Source organism: Plasmodium gallinaceum, assembly GCF_900005855.1.
Source record: "Plasmodium gallinaceum strain 8A genome assembly, contig: PGAL8A_v1_108, whole genome shotgun sequence".
NCBI classification, from domain to species: domain Eukaryota; phylum Apicomplexa; class Aconoidasida; order Haemosporida; family Plasmodiidae; genus Plasmodium; species Plasmodium gallinaceum.
Window position 1 is genome coordinate 759,510 of NW_021628228.1, and position 27,449 is coordinate 786,958.

Here is a 27,449-nt window from a genome sequence, read left to right on the forward strand (position 1 = left end):
AAAAAAAAAAATGTAATTATTAAAAAAAAAAAAAAATAAAAAAAAAAAAAAAAAAAAAAAAAACAGTATACACGTATAAATAATTAAAAATAAAATAGTAAATTGAAGATATAAAAAAATTTATAGTAATAAAATGAAAAATTAGTAAATTTATACATCAAATTTTTTCATTTTAAATAAAAAGATAAAAAAATGAAAAAAGGTCTATAAACAAGTTAAAAAAAAAAAAAAATCACTTAAAGTGTTGTGTAAACCAAATTTTGATAGAAAAAAAAAAAAAAAATAAAGTTATTAAATTTATAAATACTATATATATGATGCACATGAATAATTACACAAGAAAAGTAAATAAATACGACATTTTCTTTCCTTTTTTTCTAATTTAATGGAAAATAACTTATTATATATATCCATTAAGTTTATGAAAGACAAATAAAAATGTCAAAAAAAAAAAAAAAAAAAAAAAAAAAAATTTAAATAGTACTATTAAATTTAAAAGAATATTTCTTATAGTAAAAACTTTTATATATTCACTTTATTTGATATATTCAAATATTTCTTATTAATAGTTTTTTCATAAGAATATAATGAAAAAATATTTAATATATATATAAAAATAAAAATATACCATAAGAAATTATGAAAGTTAACAATAAAGTACTAATTTTTAAAAATAAAAAATAAATACACCAATACCATAATTAAAATAAAAGAATAATTTAAATTATCATGATCATAAAAAAATATTGAGCTTTAAAAAAAAAAAAAAAAAAAATGAAATAATAATAAATTTAGTTAAGAAAATTATATAAAATTTTAAATTCAAGTAAAATACCACAATTGAGATTTTTCATAAATATAATAATGTTAGTCAACAACTCAAAAAATGAATAAATTTATACTTTTTATTTATTATATAAAATAAAATAAAACAAAATTATAATAAATTGTTTTATTCTTAATATCTCTTTAAAAAAAAAAAACTAAACAAATGCGTAAATTTACAACACTTTTTTTAATTTTTACTATATATCTTTCTTTTTATTTGATTTGTTCCAATGGTAACTTAAAATTAATTTTGTAAAATTATATGTGGAAATATTTTAGATATATTTATTTTATAATTTAAAAATATTTTCTTTCATATAACATTTTTGTAGATTTCTTATCTTTTTTTTTTTTTTTTTATTAATAACAAAACATATATAAATAGTATAACATTTTATTTATTTATTTTTTTTTTTTAATATATAAAATTGAATAATTTTTTTTTGTTTTTATAGACATTTTTGATGATATTATTATCATTGAAGAATCAGATGAATTAAATAGCAGTGATATAGATCCATTAAAAACTTCAGGAGGTAAAATAAAAATAAATGAAAAAATAGAATTTTAAATTGTTTATTAATATTGATGTAAATAATAGAATAAAAAGAATAAAAATCTATATATATATATATATACATATGATTTTCATTTGAGTAATGTATTATTTAAATGTATTTATTAATAAGTATTAGGCGTTATTTGAAAAAAAAAAAAAATAAAATAAAATAGAACCCATTTAAAAGCATATATATTTATTAAAGTTTTAATACTATTTTTTTTTTTTTTTTCCTTTTTTACGTTTACATAGATGAAAATATAGTTGATAATACTAACAATATAAAAGAAATAATGTTTAAATGGACAGGAGAAAATGAGAAGCTTTTTTATTATAAAATTATTTTATTCATATGTATTCTAATTATTGCAATACTTAACGGCATAATAGGAAAAAAAAAAAATAAATTTGTAGCACTATATTGGCTAAGATCCTGTAAAGATATTTTTATAGAAAATTTTGCAAAAATAGGTAATGAAAAATCTTTTTTATTAGAAAAATCATATGATAATTATGAATTTTTTTGCACAGGGAGAAAAAATTGTAATTTTTATTTAGTTAATTTAAATTTAAGTAAAAGGCAATGCATTTGGAGATATTATGTATTGCATTATTTTATTAAGCAAAATGATACAATGAATATAGCTATAAATTTTGAAAAATTAGATAAAAATATTTTATGCATATATAAAAAAAATCAAAAAAAACAAGTTGAAAATGCGTTCCCTATCTTAAATAAGTACACAAAATTTATAAACAAAAAAGAGTTAAAAGAAATTTATGATGTAAAAGGAGATTCATCTGAAATTACTGATTTAGTTTTAAGTGGAAGAATTTTAAACTTTATAAATAGCCATGATAAATATATAAATTATATTTGTATTACTGACATTCCTTTATATGATTATGAAGAAAAAACAAATGATAAAAAGAACGAAAATAATAAAACTGAAAAGCACAAATATTGTTATTTAAATTTTATTATACCAAAAAATGTAGAAGATCTAAGAAAATTAATAAACTTCTCTATATATATGATTGATGCTTGTCATTGTATTGAATTATCTGAGAAAGTAAGAGATCATGTAAAAAAATTAAGAAGTATAGTTGAAAAGGAGGATATAAAAAGGAAACAAGAATTGAAGGAAATTCAAGAAAAAAAAAAAGCAAAAAAGATACAAGAGGAAAAAGAGAAAATTGATAAAATGTCAGCAGAACAACAAAGAAAATATGAAGAAAAAAAAAAAAAAAAAAATTTAAAGAAAATAAAAAAAATAAAAGTTATAAAAATGTAATTATTTGATTTTTTTTTTAATAATTTTTTGAATGTCTATATTTTATAATATATATATATATATATATATATATATATATATATATTTGTTTATCTTTTTTTTTTTTTTATTATAAACATGTGTACATAAATGTTTTATTTTAATGTTGTATCTTAAAATATTAATATATTTTTAACTTTTTTTTTAATTAATATTTTTTTTTAATTATTGTATATTTTATATTTACAAAAAAAAAATTAAAATTTAAATTAAAAGCAGGTAAAATAAAAACTTAATGTTCGTTTTTCAGGAATTAATTTTATTATTTATTCTTGTATTAACGCATTTAAAATTATATAAATTTAATATTCAACTTAATAATAAAATTCTAAATGTTGGACAAAACATATTGATCAACGTATTTTATGATATCAATAAAAGTTTCGTCTAATGAAGCTTTTCCTATTAAGAAACCATCACTAATGGTATTACCTATATAATTCTGTAAAAAAAAAAAAGAAAAAAGAATAAAATATTAAGTAAATAAAAAAAAGAAAAAGGAATTTTTTTTTTTTTTAATTATCAAAAGAGTACTTTCATATTGGACTTATTTATAGATCCACCAAAAACTATTGATATGTCATCACTTATTTGTGGACTTATTTCATTAGCTATATTTTTTTTTATATCTTATAATTACAAAAAAAAAAAAAAAAAAAAAAAAATAAAAAAATAAAAATAAATGTTATATTTATAATAATATAATATTATAATATATAAATTTTATTTTATTAAAATATTTTATTTTGTTTATTTTTTTCTCTTTTAATTAAACCTAAACAGCAATCATTTAAAATATTATATGATACAGATTTTCCTGTTCCGATAGCAAAATTTGGTTCAAAAGCAATTATTATATTCTTCATTTCATTCTTTGAAATTTTTTTTTTAATTATCTTCAAAAAAAAAAAAAATATATATATAATTAAATAAAAAAATACATATAAATATTATTATATAAATATTATTATATAAATATTATTATATAAATATTATTATATAAATAATATTATATAAATAATATTATATAAATAATATTATATAAATTTTTTTATCTTTTATTTTTTTTTCTTTTATGTATATTTATTTTTTGTTTACAGATAGCAATTCTTTTATTTTTGAAGAAAAAAGATGAAAATTTGTATAATCATAATCTTCACCGACACATAATATAACTTTTAATTTGGAATGAATTGCATTATAGACTTTTAAAACTGTTTGTTCGATAGTTTCTACATTATTATAAAATCCCTTTTTTCTTTCACTATGACCAATTATAGTATATTTATTACCAAAATCATAAATTAATTTGGCTGTTGTTTCTCCTGTAAAAGGACCAAAACCATTAACTAAACTGACATCTTGAGAACATGTGATTATCTTAGAATTATTCTCTTTTATTTTTTGTTGTAAATATGGAATATATAATAAATTAGGAGATATTATTAAATCAATATAACTAGAATATTTAATTTGTGTTATTGTATCAATTAATTTATATGCTTGTTCTTTTGATAAATAACATTTCCAATTTCCTATAATAATTTTCTTTTTTTTTTTTATTTCACCAATATTACTATTAATTAATGAATATGTCTTAATTAATTTTTTATTATTCGCATGTTTTATTTTTATTTTGCTTAATTTATATTTATCATCAGAATTAATTTTAGTTACCTTTAATATACATTTTGGTGAAATAAAATATCTCTTTCTTATTTTTAATTTATATAAATATTCTGATAGACAATTACTTAATTTTATGTAATATAAATTGAACAAATATATATATAATAATAATATTTTTTTCTGCATATTAAAAAAAAAAAAAAAAAAAAGAAAAAAGAGAGGTTTAAATTTATTATAAATATATATTTTTTATATATATTTAATAAAATAATATACTAGTGTAACATCCTTTATACTACTAAGAACTTAATCTAAATAGTAAACCAAACTATTTTCAAAATTAAAATAATAATTTCACATTATTAAATACAGTAGAAGAAACATTGATAAAATAGTGTTAATGCATTAAACAACAGAAAAAAAAAAAAAAAAAAAAAAAAAAAAAAAAAAAAATATATATATATATGTTATGTTCTTATATTAGGAACAACATAATATATATTTATTTATATATATCATTATATAAAAATAGAATGAATAAAATAAAGTTATTTGATATATATAAATACTATAATTAAGATATAATACATTTAAATTGGAATTTCTATGTCTCAAATTATGTATTTTATTAAAAAGAATGTAATTTTAATACATAAATAATTCATATGTCAATATATATAAAAATATATGCATCTATATTAATTGAATATGTATATATATAGTTATAAAATATGAAACAATCTATGATTATTACATAAAAAATACAGTAATAAAATAAATAAATGAATTAAAAACATAAAAAAAAAAAAAAAAAAAAAATCTAAAAAATGAAGATATAAAGAATATATTAATCTAGTAAAATATTAATAGATACTATATATGAGCATTCATTATATTTTATTTTTATTAAATAAAGAATGTTACTGATATTTATGAAAATAGGAATTTTATCTATTTACAAAAAAAAAATTCTTAAAATACTATATATATATATATATATTTAAAGAGAGACTTTATTATATATAAATGTATACGTATTATAATTTACTATTAAGACAAATATTTCATAAAATTATTTTATTTTTAATTTACATATAAAAATATGTGTTACTCTTTATATAACATAATAATAAAACTTAAAAAAATATATAAAAAAAAATTAAATATCATAATTTAGTCGTTATTTCCACAAAAAAAGGATAAATGTAATTTTCACATTTTTTAATAATATAAAAAGTATATATATATATATATATAATGTCAAAACATGCATAATAATTATTTTATGATTTTAAATTAAGAATTCAACTATTTTCAATTTGTTTTTCTTTATTATTCCTTTTAATTTGAAGTTTTATTATAGATAAAAATATATAAGATGTACAATATAAATAATTATTAAATATAGAGATGATTTAAAACAGAAGATAAAATAGAAAAATAAATGTATAAATAAAGAAAAGAAAAAATTAGATAAGCTCCTTAATACCATCTTATTTATTTATTTTTTTTATATACTAAAAATTCTTTTGTGTTTGTTTAACAAAGATTACAATTAATAGCTTTTCTCGTTTATTTATATATTAAAATATAATTCCAATAATTTATTTTAAGATTTTACATTTTAATTCGAAAAATATAAAAAATATTTTTTTTTTTTTTTTTGTAGAAAACATTTTATAAGTATTCTCTGCAATATCTATGAAATTATTTTATTTTTTTGTATTTTTTTATGAAAATTTTTATTATTAGAATATTTACATTAGAAATATTTATTTACAATATAAATATGATTTTTTTTATGCTAAATAACTCAAGAATTTACATTTCTAATAAAGATTTACATTGCATTAATAAGGATAAAATAAAAGAATGATACACATTTAGTATAATTTAAATATTGCTACTAATACTTTTTTATCTTGTAATAGTTAAAGTATTAAATGGATTGTATTACTGTTATATTTAAAATTATTTTTTTGTTTATATATGTCATTTATGGTTTAGTTTTTCATTTAAATATAAATGATATTTATTTAAAGTTATAAATTTTTAAACAATTCTTTTAAATAATTACATATGTTACATAACTATATTTTTTTTTTTTTTTAAATGATAACCACTTTATAAAATAAAAGATTAAAAAATAAAAAAAAATTAATTCACAAACTTTTAAATAATTAAAAAAATTAATACAATATAAAATACGTACATACAGAAAATATGTATCATCATATTATCAAAAATGGCTTGCATTAATTTAAATACAAACATAAATATTTATAAAGCAAAATTTTAAATATTACATAGATTGATGTAAAGAAAAAAAAAAAAAAAAAATTAATACTTGCTATGTAGAATTTATAAAAAAGAAATAACAAAAAATATAGAATGGAAAATTGTTCACAATAAACTTTGTGACAAAAAATAATAGACTTCATTTGGTAATTTAATAAAATTAATGATTTATTAAATAGTTTATATATATATATATATTTTAAAAAAGCATAAAAAGTAGTTAATGAAGTAATGAATTAATAAAAAAAAAACAAAAAAAAAAAAGAATAAAAAATAGATGAATAGTTTAACTAATTAAAAAAAAAGATTTTAAATATGTTTTTATAATTTTGTTAAATGCTTTTAATTAAAGTTTACTTTGTCATTGCTCCTATATTACTTATTATTTATTTATTTTTTTTTATTTTAATTGTAAAAATGTTGTTTTTATGAATATTTATTCTTTTTTATGTTTTAATTAATAGTTATTTTTATTTTTAAAATTCAAAATCTCTAGTAAATTGTTCATCGCATTCTTTGCACTTTATTGTAATTGTTGCATAAAAATTATTGTGTTCATGTTTTAGAGAAGATGTATTTACACATTTATTTATCTTTTTTTTTTTTGGAGTTCTAATTTTATCATTTAATGATGTAAAAACTTCAAATTGATATTCACTCATACTATTATCTACTGAATCACTTTTTAAATCGTAACTACTTTCCGATGACGTTTCATTTTTTAACGATAATTTTTTACTTCTGCTACCTTTCCTTACATTTATTCCCTTTTCATTAATATAGAGACTTTTATATAATCTTGTTAAATAACCTTCAGTTAAAACCATTTTTAAGTATTGATTTTTTTTTTTTTTTTATATAATTTATATTGGTAGTTTACATCAATATAAGTATGCACATATATTTTCAAATTTCAATGAAAAAAAAAGTTTATTTCAATTCAACAAATTTTACAACACTCACAACTTTATAGATTTACTTTTTTTGTTAAGCGTTCATATTTTAACTAAAACCAAATGAAATATTTTAATTAAAAGAATTCAGTAGTTTTTTCTAAATTAAAAAAAAAAAAAAAAAAGAGAAAAAACGAGAAAAAACAAAAACATAAAAAAAAGAGAAAAATTATATGTATACATATATAAAATTAAAAATAGCATATGCACGCAACGTTACACACACCTATTTAAATGCCTTACCCATCTTAATAATAAATATATTTAATTCAAAAATTAATTAAATGTTTAATTATACATTTTTTTCTTAATACTGTGAAAATTTTTTGCGCTTAACATTGAATATTAAATATATTAGTTTCTTTTAAAAAAGATCTAATTACATAAATTCACTATTTACAAAAATTTTTTTTATTGTGAGTTTACAAAAACAATAGTAAAATTCATTATATAAATGAAAAATCTTAATTTAAAAGTTTCATTAAAACTACCAAAAGTTGTATTATACCCTTCCCTTGAGAATTCTTTACAACAATAATTTAAAAAGAAAAAAATTAGTTTTTTATTAAATTTTTACTTAAGTGTATCTATTAACAATATTATAAGATTTATTAATAAACATTTACATTAAGAAATTTCATCAAATCTTTTTATAAAATTTTATAAATTTGTGATATGACTGTATGAAAAAAAGATAAATTTTCAAAATATGAAACATATATCATAAAATCCCTATATTTTAATTATTTTTGGGTACTAATACAAGCTATTATATATTAAAATTTATATCTATATCTATATTATAAATACATATTTTTCTTTTTTTTTTTTTTTTTACAAAGAAATATATTCTAATAAAAAATAAAAAAGAAGAAAGTTGACCCTTTTAAATATTAAATTCAAGGAAAATAAAAATTTTTAATTTTGAAGTAAAATAGTTATATATAAAAAAAAATTTTTAAAAATGCAAAATTAAAAAAATTTTATGTTTATATTTTGTTCTCTTAATATCAAGAATACTTCAATAATAATTTACCACATATAAATTATTACAAAAAATTGGGAATTAAAAATACTTTTATTTTTTTTTTTTTTTTTTATTTCAGAAAAATATATTTAATATTAAAAAAAAAAAAAAAAAAAAAATTAGAGAAAAATTAGAGAAAAATGTTTATTGCTTTTTGTTATAGAAAGCTTTTTTATTTCACAAATATGTAAATGTTCTCTAAAATTTAACAAAATTCTAACTATTTTGAAATAATAACAAAATATGAAAGAATTATAAAATTATATGAATTTCTTATAAAAAATAATACAAAATTGTCCGTACAATTAACTAAAAAAAAAAAAAAGAAATAAAAAACTTACAAATTATTAAAAATGATTTTACTAATTCTTTTAAAAGAATATATCAATTTACGAAGTATGTCACAATACAAAATTAATTTGCAATGCTAGCCATATTTCTTTTTTTTTTTTTTTTTTTTTTTTTTTAAAAATACCATTTGCAAGTTTTTATATATATATTTTTTTAGTATCCTACTGATATTTTATCTTTCATTTTTGTTTTAATGGGATTCCTTCCTATATAAGAATTTCCTACATAAAAACGTATCCCTTGAAATTACAATATTTTTAGTTTGTTTATTTTTTTATTTTTTTTTATATTAAAATGAATTATTATTGTAAAACAAAAATAATAATAAAAGTTCTTGGGGCCGGTCAAACAGTTGGTAGATCATGCGTTATAGTAGAATTAGAAAATAGAAAAGTTATGTTTGATTGTGGTTGTCATTTAGGTTATAAGGATGAGAGAAAATACCCAAACTTTAATTTATTAGTGAGTGATAATAAATATGAAAAAAAAGTTGAGGAAGGAAATTATTACGAAAATTTAAATAGTGAGGTAAATATAAGTATAGTAAATAGTAGTATATTAGACAAAGAAAAGTTAATAAGTAAATTAAAAAAAATAAATGAAATAATTGATTGTGTAATTATAAGTCATTTTCATATGGATCATATAGGAGCATTACCTTTTTTTACTGAAATATTAAAATATAGAGGAACCATAATTATGAGTTATCCTACTAAAGCACTAAGTCCAATTTTATTGTTAGATAGCTGTAGAGTCGCAGATATGAAATGGGAAAAAAAAAATTTTGAAAGGCAAATAAAAATGCTTAATGAAAAATCAGATGAATTATTAAATTATAATATAAATTGTTTAAAAAAGGATCCATGGAATATTAACGAAGATAATATATACAATTGTATTAATAAAGTTGTAGGATTGCAAATTAACGAGACTTATGAGTTAGGGAATATGTCAATTACTCCTTACTATGCAGGACATGTTTTAGGGGCCTGTATATTTAAAATTGAAGTAAATAATTTCAGTGTTATATATACAGGAGATTATAATACAGTTCCTGATAAGCATTTAGGAAGTGCAAAAATACCATCCTTATCCCCTGAGATTTTTATATCTGAATCTACATATGCTACTTATATTAGGCCAACTCGAAAATCATCAGAATTAGAATTATGTAATTTAGTTCATGAATGTGTTAACAAAGGAGGTAAAGTTTTAATTCCAGTGTTTGCTATAGGTAGAGCTCAAGAATTATCTATATTGCTAGATGATTATTGGAAGAAAATGAAAATTAATTATCCTATATATTTTGGATGTGGTTTAACAGAAAATGCAAATAAATATTACAAAATATATTCCTCCTGGATAAATAGTAGTTGTATATCTACAAAAAAAAAAAATTTGTTTGATTTTACAAACATATTTCCATTTATGAATAACTATTTAAATGAAAATAGACCTATGGTTTTATTTGCTACTCCAGGAATGTTGCATACAGGATTATCATTAAAAGCTTTTAAATCATGGGCAAGTAATTCAAAAAATTTAATAATATTACCTGGTTATTGTGTACAGGGTACTGTTGGACATAAATTAATAATGGGAGAAAGAAAAATTTCAGTGGATGCAAATACAGTTATTAAGGTGTCATGTAAAATTATTTATTTATCTTTTTCTGCTCATGCAGATTCTAATGGTATACAACAACTCATAAAACATGTTTCACCACAAAATGTTATTTTTGTTCATGGAGAAAAAAATGGAATGGAAAAGTTATCTAAACATATTACTAATCAACACTTCATTAATTCTATGTGTCCTTCTCTTGGGCAAAAATGTGAATTTAATTTTTATAAGGAAAATGTAAACTTTGTTTATTTACACCATAATTTATATAAAAAAATACTCCAAAGTTTAAAAATCAACAAAGAAGAAAGTAGTAATTTATTAAAAGATATGAATATTTTAGATAAAGAAGATTTCAAATTATCATCATATAATGATAATATAACAGTTCCCTTTAATTCTTATATTTTTCATTGCACAATTCATCAAAAACCTTTCCTTTTCTTTTTTTCAAAAAAAGCATTAATATCTTATTTGAAAAAAAGGTTTTTTCCGATTTTTCTTTGCCATAAAAACCAAGTAATTAATATAAAAAATTTGTTTAATCAAAATGAAAAAGAAAATTTTCTTAAAAAACTAAAACAGAAGAAAAGGAAAAGAAAAAGTACAAATATGAAAGATATAAAAGTGTGTAAAGTTAAGAAAAACAACGATAAATCTACTGATGTGGAAACACATTCATTAGGAAATGATAAAAATAACAACTCTACAAGTAATATTAATAATACAAGTATCAATTCTCAAAATTTTAAAAGTGATATGCAATTAAAAAATTCCATAAGTAGTCATAGCGAAAACACATTTGCTCCACCTACCTATTCATATAAAAGTGAATATGAAGAAACCTTAGAAAAGCAAAAAAAATTAGAAAAAAATGATTTTGAGTTAAATAATAAGAATTCAATAAAAGAGGAAATAATGAAAAAAAACATAAAATTGGCTAGCAACTATTTAAATTCTTCTTACAAAAATCCATCTTCATCTAATAAAGAAAAAAATACATCTAAAATGTTTCCAGATAATAATGCTTCATTGAATATTTCAAGTAACAGTATTTCCTTAGATGGTAATAAAAATAATTTAAGCGATTGTTCTAATAATGATAATGAAAGTACTAGAAATAAGAAAATAAGCAATAATCATAAGGAAAATAAAAATAAAAACGATAATGATGATAGTATTAACAGTAACAATGAAGAAGAGGATGAACATGTGAGGATCACTGATGAATATGATAATATATTTGATAAGGATGATTTTAATGAATCAAAAGATAATTTTAATTTTGTTCACAATGAAGACAAAATAACTTTTCCTTTACTTAATTTAAGATTCAAAGAAAATATAAATATAAAATATCAAAGCTTTTACAACTTTGTTATAACATTTTTCCAAGAAAGTATGAATGCTAAAAATAAAAAAAAGATTAACTTTTTGGGGAAAAGAGTTATTATTAAAAATACAAAACATAATGATAATTTTTATTTTTTTTTATCTTTTCATTCATTAAGAGCTATTCATGATGGGAATAATTCGTTACTAATTCAGTGGTCATATATAGATGATTCACCTGATTCAGTTACTCACAAATTTATAAATTCGATTCACAAATTTATTGAAGATACTTAAAGTGATATGTATTTATATAACTAATAGTAATTTATTAATTTTAAATGATTATTTTTAATATAAAAAAAAAAAAAAAAATCATACACATACAATGTAAAAAAAAAAAAAAAAAAAATCATACATATACAATGTATAACTATTCAATATTTATCTTAATGACATTTTTTAAGTTTTGTATTTTTTTTTTTTTTTTGTATATATATATTAAACTATTCGTGAAATAATTAAATTTAATTATCAATATTTTTTAGTGTATTAATTTTTACTTTAATTTTTTTTTTTTAATTTTCATTTCTATAAATTAAAAACTTTCACATCAAAGTAAAATATTAAAAAATATATGAAAATAATTAATACTAAAACATTAATAAAGCATATAAAACAAAACAAAAAAAAATGAAAAAAGGTTATACAAAAAATAAAAAAAAAGAAAGAGAATATATGAAGCAATGAAAATATATATGAAATAGATAACACGGTGAAAAAAAAAAAAAAAAAAAAAATAACATAATTATAATAAAATGTTTTAATAAATTATATTTGTACAAAAAAAAAAAAAAAAAAAAAAAAAACTAAAAAAATTACTAAACATTTAAATCAAAAATTACTATTATAATTTCTCTGTAAAGACAAATAAAATAATATTGATGTAAATAAAAAAAATATATAGAAATAAAATTATAGAAAAAATAAAAACTAAAAATATATATATATATATATGGATATTATTTTGTAAGTTTTTACAAAAAAAAGAGAATTTGGAATATTTATTTATTTTTTTTAATTTGATAAAAATTAAGTTGATGGCTTCAATATAGACAAAATAGATAAAGATTTAATTATAGGAAAATGAAGTTCTGTTTTTTCATTCTCTAAAAAAGAACATAGTTGTTTGCTAATAGAAGAACATAATGCTTCTAATTTAGTTGAAATAGTTAATAAATGTATGAAAAAAATTTCTTCCATCTCTTGTTCTTTATTAGTATTTTCTTCTTTAGATGAACTTCTGAAATATTTTAAAGTGGTTTTATATATTTTTTTGCAATTTAATGTTAAAGAGACAAATTTGATAACTGTTAGTGCACATATTAAAGAAGATTCAAAAAAATCTGTAAAGTTAATCACTTTTTTTTCTCGTGATGAAACTAGTTCATGCGGTTTTTCTCTTAAAAATTTTAGTGTCTCAACCCAATATAACAAATTTTCATTCATTTCCAAATTTTGTACATTTTTAAAATGATTTACAAAATTATAACTTTTATTAAGTATTTGTATTTTTTTAAATTTTTTTTTTATTAGTTCTTTATATTCATTTATATCACTATTTTCTTCGTTTGAATTGATTATTGTTAATTCTTCGTCTTCTTCACTACTTGAGATAAAAATGTTGTAGTTTTCATTATTTGGTTCTATGTTAAAATTGGCATTATAATTTTCATTATATTCAGGAGTTTTATTAAATATAATATTATTTTTAATACCATGTATTAACTGCTTTTGAAATATAATTTTATCATTTTCATCTTCTTTTTTAGTAAAATTTTTCATTTCACTTAAATGATTATAATGAACATTTTTATTCTCCTTCATTTTTTGTTCATAATTATCATTGTTTTCATTATATGATTGAATTTGTAATTCATCTTCTAATTCGTTTTGTGATTCCATCTGTGAAATATTATGAGATTCATTCTGAGATTCTATTTGAAACAAGTTATTTGATTCTTTTATTGAATCGTTTTCATATTTAAATGGTTGCTCATTATCATAATCATTATTTTTTTTTTGGCTAATTTTATAAAAATTATGATATTCATTTTCACGTATTGAACCATTATTCTGTTTATTTTTATATTTATCATTATTTACATTAATATCATTATTATAAAAGAAATTATCATAAGAATAATTCAATGTTTCTGATAAAGTATTTAATATTGAACTAGTTATTAGAGTAGTAAAACTTCTGGATACATTATTTTCAGAATAATTTTCTCCCTTAATTTTAATTTTTTTTGTTTGTGTATAATTTTTTAAATCACCAAATAAAACATGTTCAGCTCTTGATTTAGTGTTTTTCAATTCATATTCTTTTATCATTTTTATAACATCATCATTAATTGGTATATTAACATTCCACAATTTTTTATCAAAATATCTTCTACTATTAAAAAGAATTGTATAAGCTCTATATAAATTATTTATATTTTTTATATTTAACTTTAAATGATTAAAAAAAATATCATATAATTCATCATCTTCCTTTTTTTTATAAAAAAAGTTATCAAAATTATTATAATGAAATTCATTAGAATATAAATAACTATTAAGTTCAACAAATAAATTTTTATTATATGATACTTTTGTATCCACACATATTATTAGTGGAATAAAAATTTCTATTAACAGTTTGTAATAATGCATATTAATTTTTTCATTTTTGTTTTGTTTTGAACTACTTGATTGGCTATTATCACTTTCTTCATTTAATTCATTCATTTTTATTTCAATATATTTTTTTTTATTTTTTACTTTATTATTTTTTTTTTTCTTTTTATATTCTTTATTTGTTTGTTTATTTCTATTTTTTCTACTTTCCTTGTAATTTTCATTATAAGATTTAGATTCTTTGTCATTTAAATTATTATTATCATCAATAATATTATTTGTCATATTAGTGTATGTTTTATTATTATTCCTTCTATTATTATTGCCTTTTCCTTTCATTTTTTTCCCATCAAAATTGTAACTTTTGATATCTTTTAAGGTTTTATTTATCATTATTTTATTTTCACTAATATATCCATTTATTGATAGTTTATTATCGGAAATATTAGGAAACTTATTATAATGGTTTAAGTATGCTGTGTTTTTTGTATATAATTTACAATTTTTATTTTTATATGAATCATTTAGATTTTCTTTCTCTAACTTTAAATTATTAGATAAAAAAAGTTTTTTGTCAAAAAAAAGTAGGGTTTCATTAACATAATCAGAGAATTTGTATTTTATTGATTCTTTTAAAGCTAACCACACATTTCGTGATACTGAATTTTTTTTATCTACTAAATGTATAAATAAGTATGTTGTAATTTCATAAAAATGCTTTTTTTTTAATTTATACGCACTCTTATCTTTATTACCACCATTCAATTTTTCTTCTTTCAAAATTTTAAATATTTCATACAGAATTTTACATATATAAACTTTCTCCATTGTTTCACTACTATTTAAGTATATCAGAATTATATGAGGATAAGTTAATATATTAATAAACGATGAACATAATGAGGATGGCCAATACTCACTTTTGTATTTACAAGCTTCTTTGAAAGCCTTTAATGTCTCTTTAATTATATATTTATCATTATTATCTAAATTTTTAAATAGAGAATTTAATATATTCAAAGTGTATTCCTCTTTTATAAATAAATAAGAACATTTAATATTGTTCTTTAATTGATATTTAAAAATATATTTGAATATAATGAAAAAATTAGTAAATGCAATGTGCAAATACTTTGTTATAAAATTATTCTTATATTTACAATTAATATAATAAAGAACTTTGATAAGAGGTTCTATTATTTTTAAATTTTGTTCATCTATACTTATACATATAGGAATTTGAGATAATATTATTAATGAAATAGTTATATAATTTATATTATCACTTTTAATAAAAAAATTTAAAAACTTAAATATTTTTATACAATCATTGTTTTTTAAAAAAATATATATTAATTTTATTAATCCATTTTCAAAAGAGTGTTTATAATATAATAATTTTTCAACTTTATGGTACTCATAGTAATTTAGTAATTTCTTTTTTCCATTTAATTTTAATAATTCTTTTATGATATTCAAGCAATTTAATGTATTATTGACACTTATATTACATGTGTAATTTTTATATATTTTTTTATTAAATTCATACACAGATACATTCTTTATTTTATTATTTTTAAATATGCTATTTTTTTTTAAAAAAAAAAGAGAGCTATTAACAGAACAAAAAGATGGCTTTTCATTATTTATTTTATTTTTATCATCATCAAATTTATCTTTAGATATACAATTATTATATCCACTAATAAAATTAATACTACTATTTAAATCATTGCTGTTTTTTCTGCTACTATTAATATAAATATTATTAATATTATTAGAAATAACATTATGATCATTATTAATATTTTCGTTATTAGAATTATGAGAACTATCATCAGTTTTTTCATTTTTGCTTGATTTTGAATTAGTAGATTTAGCATTTCTATTAATATATTTTCCATTATATAAATTGCTATTTAGTGATTTATTATTTTTGTCATTATATTTAAATACATTTTCTTTGTCAAATTTCATATCATTAAAAATATATTTTTTGCTTCCATCATTATTATTATTATTATTATTATTATTTAAATGAGAAAGTTGTTTTACACCTAAAACATAAAATATTATTAAAAATAATTCAATGAAATATTTTTTCGTATAATTTTTTATATATTGATTTCTAAACTTAAAAAAATGAAATAATAAGGATAATATATTACTTAAATTATTATTCAATTTTAAAATGTTTAAATTGTTTAATATGTAAAATAAATAATCTAATGTTTTATTTAATAAATATTCATTATTACAAATCATATAAATAAAATAAATATGCTCGTAATTATATTTAACTTGTAAAGTGCATATTTTACTTATGATCATATAAAAATAATTTTTGCACAATAATAAAATTATATATAATGATCTTTCTATAATATTCTGTTTTTTTTTTTTTTTTTTCTTTTTATATATTTCGTAATATACATTTAATGTACTATTTAATTCGTTTTCCTTTCTTATGTTTAAATCCCCTTTTTCAAGAATTTTCAAATTTTTTTCATTTAATATATTTATTTTAGTGTAATAAAATAGTTCACTAAAAAGCCTATTCATAATAATTTCCATATCACAATTACTAATTTTTTCATTCAATATATAATATATAAGTAAATTTAAACCATTTAATGATACATTTTTGTTTTTATTATGTATACAAGCTATGAGAATATTTACGTAAGATTTTTTTTCATCATTAGAAAAATCTTCAAGAATTATTTTGTTAATAAGTTTAAATAAATTAATTTCTTTATTTAAATTACTTTTAATATTACTTAATTTTTTTATAAATTTAATTTGATATTTGTTATTGTATATTTCTTTTATTCTATTATTTATATGCTTGTAAAATTTTTTATGAAATTCTACATTATATATATTATTTCTTATATTTCTATATTTAAATTTTTTATGTAGATTGCTATTATATACATTGTAATAGTTGTTATCATTATCATATATACACTTATTATTTTTATTTGGATTATATTTATGTTTATTACTTTTTTTATTCAAGGTACAACTATTCTCATAAAAGTATTTAATTTTTTCATTGATTTTTCCTTTTTTATCTCCATTTATTTTCTCTATATAATTTTCGTGATTATTAGACAATATTAATTTAGAAGGGATAACTTTACTCTTTTCGGTTATATTATTTTTATAATTTATAAGATCATAATTTTTTTCTTTTTTTATAACATTTTTTTTCAACTTTTTTTTTTTTATTGATTTTTTTTTATAACTAATTTCCCTTAATTTATTCAATGTATTTATAAGAACTTCTATCGAATTAAAAAAAAAAAAAATAAAATGAGATTTATTTATGACTTTTATATTTTTTAATTTTCCTATTAATATACAAATACAGCAAATACTGAAATAACTTATTATTTTTTCATCATCTTTTATGTAAGGAATTAATAAGCCTATACATTCACATAAGTAGTGATTGTTGTTTTTTACTTCATTTATATTGATTTCATTGAAAAATCCATTTTCTTCTTTTAATTTATTATCAACAATTTCATTATCATACTTATATTTTTCTTCATTGTTGTTTTTTTCCTCTACATATTTATTATTCACTTTATCAAAGGAACTTTCATTAATATCATTATTAATTTTAATATCATCTTTATTAATATCACTAATATTATTATTATTATTATTATTTATATTTTTATTATTACTCAAATTATTATCATCCTTATTGTTATTTAAATCAAATAAATTGCTATATGATATATTTGCACCAGAAGAGAATATTAAACTAAAATATCTTTCAAAATTAGATGAATTAAATGATAAAGGAGTTTTATTTCCCATTTCATTTTGTTTTGTCACTTTTACTAACATTTTGTTTTCATTTTTACTATTATTATCATCCATTGAATTGTTTTCATTTAGAGAAATTACTTCTTTTTTATCATTTTTTTCATAAGAATTTATAAAAATTTCTTTATATTTTTCTTTTGTTTTATTTTCATTTTTAAAATATAAGGGAGAATTTATTATTATTTCAGTTATCGTTCGAAAAAATAAAAATTTCACTTCACATATATTTGTTGATACACAAACGTCATGTATGTATTTAATTATTTTTGAAATAAAGTAAAAAGAATTAACGTCCAATGAAATTTTTACTATAATAGTTATAATATAATTTAAGCATGACAGAGAAATTTTCTCATATTCACTCAAATTAAAAAATATCTTATTATTTGCACTAGTAAATTTTTTGTTACCTGATTTTTTTCTATTTTTTATGATACTTAATGGTTTTGTAAGTTTTTGAGTATATTTATTAGATGATGAATCACCTAATTTGTCTCCACTTAATAAAATATTTTTTTCAAAATTTTTTTTTTTTTCCATTTTTCTCTTTTGATTTTTTACCATTATATTATTTTCACTTAAAATATTATCATAATCTTTACTATTCTTAGTACCGTAATCATTGCCTTTATTATTATCTTTATCATCATAATTATTGAAATATTTTTCAGTATATATACCTTCTTCTTTTTCTTCATTTTCTGTAAATACACAACTTTTATTTTTTTTATAACTATTCATAAAGATAGCGTTTTTTTCTTGAAAATTATATGATTCTTTGTATTTTTCTATGCCTTTCCCTTTTATGTTTCCTTTACTTAATATTTTTTGATTTTTGCTCGATAATGTTATGCTATCTTCTTTATGTTGATTAATTTTTTGTTTTGTTTCATATGACCTGTTCATACACAATTTATTTTTCTTATGAAATATTTTTATTTTATTTGTATCAACACGATTATTAATTTTTCCTTCTTGATTTAGTTTAATTTTATTTTCATTTTCTTGATATTTTTGATAAATTTTTTTCTTTTCGTTCCATACAATTTTTAAGAATAAATTAATAAGAATGGCTAAAATAATAAAAACAAACTGAAAATTTAAAGGATGACGAATGAACAATGAATAATATATAGTTTTCAATGAGTTTAATAAAATATCATATGAATAAACACCTATGTTTAAATGATCAATTTTATCAACTTCATTTGATAACGTGTTTTCCATAAATTCAGAAGAGGAATCATTATATATTTTATTATTTGTTAAAGAGTATATAACTTTTAAATTAATTTGTTTATCCAATTTTATTATTTCCTTAATATAAAATTCTTCATCTTTATTATGATCAATGATAGTTTTGTTATTTTCATTTATATGAATTTTTTTGTTTATTTGTTCTTTAAAAAATAACTCACTTTTGTTCATAATTTTTCTGTTAAAAAATTTAAAATATATGGAATATCTTTTTAAATAATTGAAATTTATATTAGTGATAGGGAAAATTAAGTTATATATATTTTCTAAATAATATAAAGCAGAATATATGATTATAAATTTATAAATATAAAGGAATGAATAAAATTTAACATTATTTGAATTTTCTTTTAAATATTCTCCACATACATCCTTAATTAAACAATGTTTATTTTTTATATCAAAATAATAAAAAAAGTCATCAACTGTTTGCATGTCTTCTTTAAGTAATACATTATTATTAATAGGATACTTTTCCTTATCTTTTGTTTTCTTAGGAATATTCATATCATTATTATTAATAATATATGTATTTTTTATTCCTTTTAACTTTTTTGATATATTTTTTAATGATTTTAGCAAACTCGATTGCAAATTTATTTCTTTTTCTTGATAAAGTGAGAAAATAATTGGATCTACTAAAAGTTGAAATGTAAATAAATTAACCTTTTCATCAGACATAAATTTATGTAAATCCTTGACATTATTAATTTTATTATTATGATGGATATTATTATTATTATTATTATTATTATAATAGTTACCATTGTCATTATTATCATTAATATTTTTATTATTATTACAAGAAGTAATAGTAATATTATCATTACGACAATTATAAATGTAGCTATTAATATCAGAAAAAATAGCTCTTTTTAAATTTGTGTCTAAATATTTATCATCCTTAAATTTATCAGTTATATACTTTTCCTTTTTATTATTTATTTCCTGTACTAATTGAGCATCATTAAAAAAACAATTACTTTTATCAAAGAATATATTTTCAAATATATGATTGTTTTTTTTTATAGTTATGTATATATTTTCAACGTAAATATCGAATATTTTATTGTTTACATAAAATTCATTAATTTTATATAAATCTTCAAATTTTTTAGAAGATATTTTTTTCATGCATAATCCTATACTTAATATTAATGTATTACGAATATTTTCCGCGTTAATTACACCATTTGATTTTCCAAATATAGAGAAAGCACTACTTTTTCTATTTGCTATATCTGAATAATATACGTTATTTAATAAACAAATAATATTAAAAAAATTGTTTTTTCTTAATAAACTCTTAATATAATAGGAAGCTACATTTTGTTTAAAAGATTTATTTATAGAAAAATTAATATCATTTTGTAATACAAATAAACCTAATTTCTCTTCAAATAATTCTATGGATTTTTTTATTATTTCGTTATTTTCATCTAATCTATTTTTTAATTCATCTAAATAATCTATTTTTTTTTTATCTATTTCAACTTGATTAATAGAGTCTATTTTCAAATTATTTGCCCCATTATTATTTAAAAAATTTTTTTCAATAGAACCTAACGATATGGTTTTGTTTCTAATGGTCTCATTTATTTCTTTATTATTATTATTTCCATTATACAAAGCTAAAATATTTATAACATTATTTTCGTAAGTAATTTGGTAATTTTTAAGATAGTCTAAAAAATTTTCAATATTCTTTTGTTTTAATGTATCATTATACTTGTTTGATAATAATATAAAATTATTAAAATCTAACTGATTTTCATTTACACATTTTACATAAAAATCATTTTTTATTAATTTTATACATTCTATACATTTTTTAGTATATGTTGTAGTACATTTTTCTTTATATAAATTAAAAAAATGAGAATTGTAAATTTGTGAAAAATGACCATATAATGTCAAAAATAAATTTTCTTCTTCATTTATAGTTATCTCCTCATTTAGTTTGAAAAAAATACTAATTAATTTTTTAGTAAAATCTTCATTAAAATATTTAATAATTACACACATCATATTGATAATACTTAAGCGAAAAAGTGTATTTTCAAATTCATTATTACTCTGAATAATTCTTAATATTTCTATCAAAATGAAAAAATACATAGTAGTATAACTTTGAAAGTTTAAAACTTTTTTTCTTTCTCTTTTTATATAACTACTAAAAATTATGTGACTTAAGTGCATTATTTTCATAAAATAATAATTGCTTGATTCTATATTTGAAAAATAAAGAATATTATTATTACTATTATTATTATTATTATTATTATTATTATTATTATTATTATTATTATTATATTGATCATTAATCATTTCACCTATTCCTTTTAGATTCATATTAAAATAAACTTTAATAAATAAATTGATTTTACTTTTTATATTTTTATTATGCTTAAAAGTATATGTTTTTAAATAGGTATTTAATAATTTCTTACTAATAGTTTTTGCTATTTTTTTATAGCATAATTTTATTATATAATTATAATATTTTCTCCTTTCAATTTTATCATAATATATTTTAGATATCTTGTTGCCTTTTTTAATAGTATTTTTCATATTTGTTGAAATATTTTTATTAAATAGGTTGTTCTCAAAAAAAAAATTCCATTTGTCTTTTATACCTCTTTTGGTTTTTATTTCATCATTTATGTGTAACAAATTAAATATTAATTCAAAATATGTAAAATTTTGAATTGAATTAATACTCTTATTTTGTGTAAAACTTATTAAAATAGAAATAAGTTGTAAACTTAAGAAGGAAACAACAAATTCAGGATGAAAACAGTACATAAATAAAACTGATAAAATTTTATTCATATTTGGTAATACTAAACAATTAAAATGTAATCTTGAATGTATTCTTAAATTTTTTTTGATCATGTTATTATATAATGATATACATATAATATTTAAAGATTTTAAAAGAAATAATATAATTTTATGGCTATTCTTTATATTTATCATAAATTCTAGTAATAATGAATATAATATCCTTGGAGAATATAATGAAAAATTATACTGAAAAGCTAATGAAATCAATTTCTTTATATATTGCACTGAAGGGATATTATATAAAAAAAAATGAAAATATGTATCGAATAACATTTTATTGTAGATAAATCCATTTTCTAAAATTTTATTATCCGGGTTATTTATATCAATAATGTTACCATCATTATTAACAAAATAACCATATTTTTTACTTTTCAACTTAAAAGATGTTTCATCACTTAACAATACATTTAACATAAAATTAAAGATATTTATAATGTATTTATTTGGTATAAGAATCCATGTTTTTAATTCATTTTCATGATTACTGTTGTTTCCTTTATTATAGTTACAATTTTGTTTTTCATTACTACTAAAGTTATATTTTTCATAAAAATTTTCACTTTGTTTCGTAATATCTTCTTTATTAAATATATTTCTTAATATATTTTTATCATCTTTTGAGGAATTTATTTTATTTATTTCAAATTGATTTATAGAGTTATTTACATTTTTAGAATTACTCATCCTAGATAATTTCTTTTGTTTTTTTATAGAATCATTTTCATTTCTATACAAAACAAATAATGGGCTATTAACCCTTGGAAATAGACTAAATATTGCATTTGGGTTGTATGAATAATAATTAAAATAATGATAATATGATAACGTTAAATTGATCTCTAATATAATATAAATAATATTTAAGTCATAACTAAATCTCTCAGATATACTGGAAATTATTTGAATAATTAATTCTATATTTATATTATTTTGATCATTATCTAGAAAACTATTTAATTTTTTGAATGAACGCTTATAATTAGTAAGTTTTTGTTGAATATTCTGATTAGATATGTAAATTATATTACTAGTATTTAGTTCATTTGATATTAATAATATATATTGCTTTAATATAATTAAAGATACTATAATTTCAATTTTATTATTTGTTTTCAACTTTTCTTTCAAGAAGTTAAAAACACAGTTATTTGTATATACACATAATATGAATATGTTAAATATTTCCATAATTTCTATAAATGTATAAATATATGTGTCTGATGTTATATTTTTAACGATAGTTTTTGAATTATTATTCACATAATTTTGATTAATTAATATATATAATAAAGAATATGATAGTTTTAATATATGATTAGTAAATGATACTACCAAATGAATTTTGTTTATGCAATTTTGTAATATAATCCTAAAGCTATTTATTATTATGTAATCAGGTACTACTTTTAGATTTGTATAATTTATAAATATTTGTTCATCATTATTATAAATACATGACATATCATTTATACTTACATTGTTAATTGTAGAATTAAAAAAAACAAAAAAATAATAAATAAATATTTCTATTGTTTTTTTAATATTTTCATCACTATTTGCATATAGTAAGATCTTAGAAATAATATAAAGAACTTTAATGTAATTCTCATTATTATATTTCATATTAAGAATTATATTAAAATATATATGTAAAAGTTTTGTGCTTATAATATTTATGTAACTTATTTTTTCTGTATCTATTTTAAATATAGTTGCATTTTTTTTTTCATGCAACATATTAACACATTTATCGCTTGTATTAACAAAATTGTTGTCATTCTTAAATTGATTACACTCTTCATTGTATATGTTTATATTTCTTTTAAAATATAAATCCTTATAATCTTTATTATTATTTTCAAGTTTTTGCTCATCTCTAATCTTATATTTTTCATTATTATCATTCAAGCTTCCTTTACTAATTATATTAGCATTGGACTTTTCATCATCATATGAGTCATCTTTATCTTCATTTAATTCTTGTTTTATATCACTACCCTTTTTGTCTTCAATTTTATTATATTTAAATAAATTATCATCTTCTTTTGAATAATTAAAATAATTTTCCCTCATGGTATAATTAATATTTTTTTTATATCCCTTATATTCATTTTTACTTATGAATGTATTATTTGAATAATCTTCACTTATATTTATGGAATCAATTTTTTTATTACTATTTAAAGATTCAATACTTGTATTAGGAGGTATAACTTCGTTGTTATTATTATCACACTGATTTTTTACTTTTTTCTGATATAATTTCATTTGATTAATATTATCATTAAAAATATTATTATTATTAATTTTATTTAAAAAATTAGAATTCAATGAAGATTCTCTAGTATTAGTAGTAAATGTGTCTTCACTTGTGTTTTCTATGGATAGATGGATTACATCATTTTCAATATATACATTTGTATTTTTTTTATTTGATGATATAAAGTTTTTTTTTTTATATTCTTTATTCATATAAAGGATATTATATAAAACTGATGGAAAGTGAATATTTCCAAAAATCTTCATTAATATGTGATAAATTATATCTATATGTTTATTAGAGTCTAATGAGAGGATGCTTTTAAATATATCAATAAGCACATTTTTGGTTAAGTGTGGTATTTGAATAAATATATCTTTATATAATTCAAGGTATATATATATATTTGAATTATTATTATTATTATTATTATTATTATTTGATTGAATACAATAATTAATTTTTTCAATTATTTTTTTTTTAAAATAATTATCTTCTTTTATTATGCATAAGATTAATAATTGAGTTATTATTTTGTGTCTTTCATCATTTCTTTTTATATATAAAAATTCATTTAAAATGAAATTAATTATATTTTTTATAATGTTATTAATCTCTGATGTTTTTCTAAATTGTTTATTGTTTGTGTTATCATTTAAATCTAAACTAATATCTTTACTATATGTTTTAATATTATATATAAATTTTGATTCATTTATTAAATATATTTTGTATTCTTCTTTTTTTAAACATTTTAAATTATCAATTTTATCATATGCAAATATATTTACAAAATTATTACGCACTTTACTTTTTAATTCATTATCTTCCTGTTTTTTTAATGAATTACTATGTTTTCTTAATTCGTTAGTATAAATAAAACAATACTCATCACCATCAAAAAAGGTGTATTTTAATAGATTGTCAAATATATGTATATCTATAAAGTTACTACTCTCTTCTATTTCTTCTTTTTCTACATGTTTCAACTCATTTTCCTTATTTTCTCCAAAATATTTATCAATAATATCACTAAAATTATTATAAATGCAATAATGAACAAAATCATAAGTTAAATAAAGAAGAAGTTTCTGATTTTCATGACTTACTTTTTGTATTTGTAGAAAAGAAAAAACATAATTTAAAATTTCACATTTATGATACATAATGAATATTTTCAATGTGTTTACTATTTCATGATTCAATTTCTTATCTTCGTCTAAACAATTTAACAAAGTAAAAATTATTTCTTCTATTTCAAAATTTTTTATACTTCCTTTTCTCTTCATTTTGTCTAAACATTATTAAATTAAAAGTTAATATATTTAAATAAAAAAAATAAATATATTTAATTTTATATTAAATTCTATAAATTACACATACATATATATTACCAAAAAAAAAAAAAATAAAATATTAACCTAGAAGTAGCAATATCATCTTATTTTATTATTATTAAATATATATAGAGAAAAAAATATATATGCATATGACATTTTATAATTTAAATAAAAGATAAATAAACATATATATAACATTTATACTAAACACATTTAAGTATTAATAAAAAAAAAATATATATATTTTAATTTGTTCTGAAAGTTTTAAATTACAAAAAAAAAAAAAAAAAAAAAAAAAAAAAAAAAAAAAAGAGAAAGTAAAAAAAAAAAAAAAAATAAAAATAAATCATATATATTTAAACAAAAAAAAAAAATCATAATAATGAAAATTGAACGTTTCGTTCTACTTAATAAATTTAAGATTGAGAATATATAAAAAAATAACCTAATGTAAAAAAATACAAATAAATCATTATATAAATGTAAAAAATTAAACATAAAATAAAAATTGAATCACAAATAAATAAATATTTATGGCTACAATTTATAAGTAAATTTTCATTTAAATTTATAAATTTAAAATGTTAAAAAATATAAAAATGAAATTTATACATAAAAATTTAATATTTATATGATTATAATGAAATATAAGACAGAAAACGTTTTAAATAAACAAAATTAAAATGAAAAAATTTTTTTATTTTTTCTGCTCTTTCAAAAATTTAAAAAAATAATTATATAAAAAATTTGTATATATATTTTTTTTTCTTTTTTTTATCAAGTTAATGAAATAACAGTATATTTTCTTATTATAATAAAAATATCTTCAAATTTTAATTACAATTCATCCGTCTAAATTTGGGTTAAATAACTTCATAAAACTTTCAAAAGCTTCATATAAATATAAATATATATATAACAATTATTAATATAAAAAAAATTAATTCAAAAAAATAAAATTAAAATAAAAAATAATGGTATTAACTTTTAATGTATATTTAAATAAAAAATATTTATATATAAAAACAATAATTTATAATTTTCTAATTTTTTACTCTCTTAATGCATGTTTATGTTATTTCAAATATGTAATTGATTTTTGCTTTATTAAGTAAAAAAAAAATAAAATAATATAAAATAAAAAAAAAAATTTGGTGTGTATAATTATTTTTACAACTATTTTTTGTTTCATAAATAAAAAATTTATTCGATCATTAAGTATTTTTTTTTTATATTTTTTACTAATTTTCTAAAATTTTTAGTAACTTCTTTAAAGAAAA

At 17.0% G+C, this 27,449-nt stretch overlaps 5 protein-coding genes across 5 annotated transcripts; 2 read left to right on the forward strand and 3 right to left on the reverse strand.

Annotated features, from left to right (window-relative positions):
- Positions 1-991: 991 nt before the first annotated feature.
- PGAL8A_00397400 (conserved protein, unknown function) lies at positions 992-2,682 on the forward strand (the record flags this gene model as incomplete). The annotated part of the gene is made up of 3 exons (XM_028670328.1): positions 992-1,061; positions 1,284-1,364; positions 1,640-2,682. The coding sequence occupies 3 exons, from the start codon at positions 992-994 to the stop codon at positions 2,680-2,682; spliced, it is 1,194 nt and encodes a 397-aa protein (XP_028527091.1).
- Positions 2,683-3,049: 367 nt separating this feature from the next.
- Positions 3,050-4,536, reverse strand: PGAL8A_00397500 (triosephosphate isomerase, putative; the record flags this gene model as incomplete). Its single annotated transcript, XM_028670329.1, has 4 exons — positions 3,050-3,163; positions 3,256-3,350; positions 3,497-3,617; positions 3,820-4,536. The coding sequence occupies 4 exons, from the start codon at positions 4,534-4,536 to the stop codon at positions 3,050-3,052; spliced, it is 1,047 nt and encodes a 348-aa protein (XP_028527092.1).
- Positions 4,537-7,124: 2,588 nt separating this feature from the next.
- On the reverse strand, positions 7,125-7,475 carry PGAL8A_00397600 (trophozoite stage antigen, putative; the record flags this gene model as incomplete). The annotated part of the gene is made up of 1 exon (XM_028670330.1): positions 7,125-7,475. One exon carries the CDS (start codon positions 7,473-7,475, stop codon positions 7,125-7,127), a length of 351 nt encoding a protein of 116 aa, XP_028527093.1.
- A 1,798-nt stretch (positions 7,476-9,273) lies between these two features.
- On the forward strand, positions 9,274-12,231 carry PGAL8A_00397700 (cleavage and polyadenylation specificity factor, putative; the record flags this gene model as incomplete). Its single annotated transcript, XM_028670331.1, has 1 exon — positions 9,274-12,231. The coding sequence occupies one exon, from the start codon at positions 9,274-9,276 to the stop codon at positions 12,229-12,231; it is 2,958 nt and encodes a 985-aa protein (XP_028527094.1).
- Positions 12,232-13,026: 795 nt separating this feature from the next.
- PGAL8A_00397800 (conserved Plasmodium protein, unknown function) lies at positions 13,027-26,118 on the reverse strand (the record flags this gene model as incomplete). The annotated part of the gene is made up of 1 exon (XM_028670332.1): positions 13,027-26,118. The coding sequence occupies one exon, from the start codon at positions 26,116-26,118 to the stop codon at positions 13,027-13,029; it is 13,092 nt and encodes a 4,363-aa protein (XP_028527095.1).
- Between the last annotated feature and the right edge of the window lie 1,331 nt (positions 26,119-27,449).